The 6000-nt window shown below is 36.4% G+C and overlaps 1 protein-coding gene across 2 annotated transcripts in view; it reads right to left on the bottom strand.

Annotated features, from left to right (window-relative positions):
- Positions 1 to 1939: 1939 nt before the first annotated feature.
- The window catches only part of PDGFD (platelet derived growth factor D), a 243543-nt gene continuing 239482 nt past the window's right edge, over positions 1940 to 6000 (bottom strand). For both annotated transcript variants that reach the window (XM_032285737.1, XM_032285738.1), the window contains exon 7: positions 1940 to 4572. In XM_032285737.1, the coding sequence (XP_032141628.1) occupies positions 4447 to 4572 (126 nt within the window). In that variant the 3' untranslated portion in view covers positions 1940 to 4446. The remainder of the gene's footprint in view (positions 4573 to 6000) is intronic.

The raw sequence follows: 6000 nt of genomic DNA, 5'->3' as shown, positions 1-6000 counted from the left end.
AATAAAGTCTTACATTAAGAGGTTAGTTGCATATCCTCTGTTGATGCCTATTTAATTTCAGAGATATCCCAGTGTGCTATGTTAAGTTTTGAAGGTCTGTGTAGTCTTTAACTTGACCTTTAAAAACAACAGAATTTGAGTGAATGTCAATAAAACCAGTGAATTATAAATATTCGGTCTTCTAGCAATTTGACTAGGGCTGTCAATAAACAAAACTGTATTTTCTAGCGCTTTAGGCATGAATAATGATCTATGAATTTTAATTTAACATTCTATGAGGACCCTAATAGAGTATCAACAATTGAGACATCTACTGAGTTGGTCTTCAAATAAAATTGGACGTGTGCATATTTCAGGAAATGAAATAAAACTCTTAATGTCATTGCATTAAAATGCAACATACACACACACACACACACACACACACACACACACCCCAAGTAAATATTTTTTAGTACTGTCCACTTTGGTGCAAACTTCAGAATATGGTGGTAGATATTTGTTGACTTCTGTCAAAAGAAATTCAGCCACAGTCCACTGTTTACAATAGCAAAGACTTGGAACCAACCCAAATGCCCATCAATGATAGACTAGATAAAGAAAATGTGGTACATATACACCATGGAATACTATGCAGCCATAAAAAAGGATGAGTTCATGTCCTTTGCAGGGACCTGGATGAAGCTGGAAACCATCATTCTCAGCAAACTGGCACAAGAACAGAAAATCAAACATTGCATGTTCTCTCTCATAAATGGGTGTTAAACAATGAGAACACATGGACGCAGGAAGAGGAACATCATACACTAGGGTCTGTTGGGGAGTGGGGGAGCTGGGGGAGGGACAGCGGGGGGGGGGGGGATTGGGGAAGGATAATAGGAAGAATATCTAATGTAGGTGACGGGGGGATGGATGCAGCAAACCACCACGGTGTGTGTATACCTATGTAACAATCTACACATGTACCCCAGATCTGCACATGTACTCTAGATCTGCACATGTACCCCAGAACTTAAAGTATAATTAAAAAAAAAAGAAATTTAGCCACAGTCTCTCTCTTTCCCTATATATATGTATATAGTCATATACGTAGTCTTATATAGTCATATAGTCATATATATATATGTGATTATTATGACTTTTTACATAAAAACCCAAGTTATCTGAATTAGCTATTAGGCACAGAATTATTCGATCCTGTCCCCATCCCTCCCTGATGCTCACACACTAACTAGTATTTTTCATGGTAAAATTAATTCTTTCCACAGAATACAGGTCTTCACTCACATTCCCCAAACAACCTAAAACCACTAAAATGACAGAGTTTCATTCAACACTGCGGCTGCTATTCTGTCTCCAGCAGAATGATGATAAAGACTAGGCTACAATCAAAAGCAAACATTCTTGCAGCCAGAAGAGCTCTCTTTATGCTATGTGCCTCTTCACAGATTATAAAGCAAATGTTATAGCAGTGTAGCTCCTAAACTGGCCTTCCTGAACTGATAACACTGAAGCGCTAGCTGGCTGGGCTGTCCACCCGGATGGGAAAAGGAGGTGAGGTGGACAAAAGGGAAAAGAGCTTGTAATGTTGTTGACTTCAGGTCTCAAGGAAGAGACAGATGTGGATTTTCTTAGGTGAGGAAGAATGCCAGAGGAGAACAATTCATTAGAAGACCCATAGGGAAGGAGTCAAATGAAGAAGAAACAAAGCAACAACGAAACAAAACCCGTCTTGCCCCACTATGCAGCTGCAGGACAAACCCAGAGCAGAAGGCTGTAGTTGCAGAATAAGGTGATCATTCTTTCAAGCATTATAAAAGGAAGCCTTCAAAAATCACTCACTTCTGTCATTTCAAACAGTTTGATGCATTAGTGAAAGGAAGTTGTCTATTTTTAGCAGTGTACACCTTTTAAAACTGCAACTGATACTAAAGTTTTTTTCAAAAGCAATATTTATTTTTCATGAACAGGCATAGTACATTTGCTATAAAAAATGCTATGCGAGGAAAAAGCTGCATGTTACTGATATGACAAAAAATGTAAAAAACTCTACTTAAGAAAGTGTTTGGCCCTATAAGAATGTATTGAATAAAAAGTATTATTCCAGGTGAGTGAGCCGTATGGAAACGCGGATTTATTAGGGTTTGTTTTGAAATGTAATTTGTACAGTGAGCTTTTTATTCCCTTGGTGGCTATCAAATAGATATATTGGCTACATGTTAGAAGTGCAATAGATAATAGGTAACCAAGGGAGAAGTTTTAATAAAACTCTTAGGAAAGGCAAAACAGTGAGTGAATATGTCTGCTTACATCTTACATTTCAGCTAATAAATAAAAAGTGCAGATAGGGCTTTAACTGAAAACCTTGCTGGTTATTGCAGCCTGGAAGGTTTATTGAAAATTGGGTAGAACACTCTAAATTTTTATATTTACAGCTACAATGTGAGGTGTTCAAGCTAGAGTGATGTAACGTTCATTTTGACTTTGGTACAGGAAGCTGATGTTTTCACAGGAAATTTGCAAAGCGGCAATAAAGAGGAAGAGCATTCTTGATTATTAGTGTCTGCCTGAGCTATTTCTGATTCTGTTCTGGGATTCCAGAGAATTGAACAATAGAGTATTTAATTTTACCACTCACCCCTTGAGTAAAAACATCAGACACTTTTAGGAAAGTTTTAGAAGCTACGTCTTCAATAAGCACAGGTCTTTCATCTCAAAGAACTGAGAAGAATTGAGCTGCTTAAGAACAGTTGAACTTGGACCTGAGAGCACCATACTTAGCAATCTAAGTATATTTAGGTCACTCATCTGACACTGGGACTTCACCAGCCTTGTCACCCAAACTGGTTGTAGTCAGTGGGACCACAGACTCACTGAAGAAATCTGCTTTTTTTCTTTTTTTACCTTCAAGGCAATAAGAAAAATGTAGTTCTCTGTTAGCAGTCCCTGAGCTATCTCAATTTCCATGTTGCTCTCTTAAGTAAGTGTCTTGCTTTGGAAAATGACGAATCATGTCCTACTCCTGGAGTTAGTCTCCTTTAAAATAGACACAAAGGAGGCAGGGAGGAAAAATTACTCTAGGTGTCATTAACCAATGTAAAACAGTTCTCTATTAAACAGTAGGAGAGCAGGGCCAAATTTGTGTTACCACAATGGACAATTGGCTTCTTAAAGCAAGCGCCATAGATTAAGAACCAGAGCCCCTAGGACAATTTTACTTGGTTCAGAAACAGGAAATCAGAACAGCGAGCAAGTATATGATTAGAAATTTACATTAATAAAATGTGATTTTTTTATTGATACACAAAAGCTTTTAGGTTATAAATAATCTATGATGGCTAGCCAAATATAAAATGCCACTATAAATCCATGTCTATATTTCAAAAAGACAGGAACACAAAAGTAAGATACATTAAACTAATTGGCATAGTTTGGAGAATGGAATCCATTATTAGATATGGATTCTACCAAATATCCCAACTAATTTCCAGTTATGTCAATGTTTCATGCTCACTTTGTAAGTTCTCAAGTACCCGCATCTTTCAATGAACACCATCTGGAAAGGTTCATACAGAATTCCCATGCCATTCTTGAAAGGATTTGCTTTTGTGAAGGGATTTTGCAAAGAAAAACAATGCAAAATTCAGTTACAGCTTATACGTTGTCTTTTGTAGGATTATAATAAGAAAGCTTCTAAGTAATTTTTTGAGATAGGTGTTAAATGAATAAACATACTTCAGCAAAATGCATAAAAACACAATGATTTAATTTCTAAAGCACTTATATTATTATGACATGGTTTTGGAGACAGGTTATTATAGTCTACATTGGTGATTATGTAGTGTGTCTCATGGAAAAACTGCTTATGTAGTGGCCTTTTCTCCAGAAACCCTATTTTTCCTTTTTTAATAATCAACTAAGATATATATGTAAGAAAGGCTCATCTTGTTTTTTAATGTACAAGATACTTTCTTTAAGAGAGCAAAATTCAAAATTGTTTTGTGTTTTGAAATTTAAAATAAACTTATCTCCTAAATTTTCTAAAGACATATTTCATATATTTGACCATCCCTTATTTTGTCAAAGGATTTTAAAAGTCTAACTCAAACATATGTAAGTTCTGGTGTACCTGGTTACGTATACTGAATAAACCATTTGTTCTATTTACACATAGACATGAATATATTTCTGTGTGTGTGTGGGTGTGTGCGGAACCTCAAACACTATTATTAAATGCAATCCTATATTCTTAGATACAGAAGTTGATGATATACCTTCCTACTTGCCATGGCACTAACAAAGCAAGGCTGAGACTCAGCAACCACCTGTGCTCATTACATTGCAGGCTAGTAGTAAGTTTGGTTGCTGGTAGGAAAAGGGTCTCTTATCACACTCTCCTTAAGCTAAAGTTTCTTTCAGGCTTAATGTAAGGATGTGCACATTCTCTTATCGAGGTGGTCTTGAGCTGCAGATACAATCGCATCGTTCATGGTGATCCAACTGGATGTCAACCAAAGCCATGGTCTTAGCTTTGCCCCTCCTTTTGATGTGGCCAGGCTCAAACTGTAATACCTAGGACAAGAAGCACATCTCCTGTTAGAAAGCCTTTGGAATTCAACTCAATCAGATCCCACTTACTTATTACCTTTTGACAACTAGTTCATAACCCTTTGAGAATCCAACAAAAGCTATGGGCTTCCTATCAGAATGCACACATGTATACATTTTTACAAACAGCTGACTCCCTGAAGTGGAGGAATCAGTTGATCCCAGAGCAATGCCCCAGCATTACCTATGTGAAGTACCCAGATGATTTCATGTGTCTTAGCAGGTATTCATTAATAGTTTTCTAAGGGCCTGCTTTTGGGCCAGGTGCTGTTCCAAATATTACCATGAAGATTATACTGACCAAGGCATAGTGTTATAGAAAAATACAATACTGAGCCTATTATTATCATGGACAGGAAAATGAATAAATTTATGAACACAATATGCTGGTATATCTAAATCTTTGGTTGAAGTAAAACATGTTGCCCTGATGAAGGTCATTAATGGCCATAAATAAGTAAAAATGTGTTTATGTTCCTGTATATTTGTTAGCATATAATATCCTTTGCAATTTAAAACAGATCAGGTTCCACTAAAACCTTTGTATATCAATACCATGTATCAATATAGCATTTATTAAATCAATAAGTATATCATTAATTTTTAAATTCATAAATTTAAACATAATTTCTTAAATTAGTAGTTTAAATATAGGCTAACCTTTTCCCCTGCAGTGGCCTTCATTTATTCAAACATTAGCTATGACATAGGCATATACTTGGTAAAATTACATACTTGTTTTCTAATATATTACATAGGCAGACTAACAGATTATTCCCTTTATGTTCTTAGATTCCTGTTAGCCTTTATTTTTTATTTTGTCCTATTTTTCTTTTAGATTCTAAACTCAGTCATGGCACCATCAAATAATTCTGTGGCATTTTATGGTTTTTGAATAATTTGCAAAGGCACTTTTTTTTTTCTTTATACCATCAGACAAGTCTTTCAAATAGTGGAAAAAGTATCATTATGCCCACTTTATACTGAGATTCTAAAGGAGGGTAAGTACCTTGTCCTGGGTCTTCCAGCGACTTGGACCTGACAACAGGATCTGGGATCAGGACATTTAGGTTCCTAGCATATTGTGACTTAAGGCCTCTCTAACATGCCTTCAATTTCCTTTTGTGTCTCAAGGGTGTGTCTGGTTCCCCATGTGAACGGGCAGGGGGACCTGTTATGCTTTGCTTCAACTTTTAGCCTAGATGAAAGTTTGATGACTAGAGTCCCCCGCACTCATGCATCACGGGCTGCACATTCCTTTCATTTAGAATTTTGTCATGCTGTTCCACAGACAGTCCAGTTAGGCAGAGAATAAATCACTGCATTTGTTTCATGTTCAATCAAGTTAGGGCACTCTGCTGACACAGAATGGAATACAGAGATCTATTTGTA

This window comes from Sapajus apella, unplaced genomic scaffold (genome assembly GCF_009761245.1).
Source record: "Sapajus apella isolate SASKATOON/1434 unplaced genomic scaffold, GSC_monkey_1.0 scaffold16, whole genome shotgun sequence".
Lineage (NCBI taxonomy): Eukaryota > Metazoa > Chordata > Mammalia > Primates > Cebidae > Sapajus > Sapajus apella.
The sequence above is the reverse complement of the archived record's forward strand: the minus strand, read 5'-3'. Positions and strand labels throughout refer to the sequence as shown.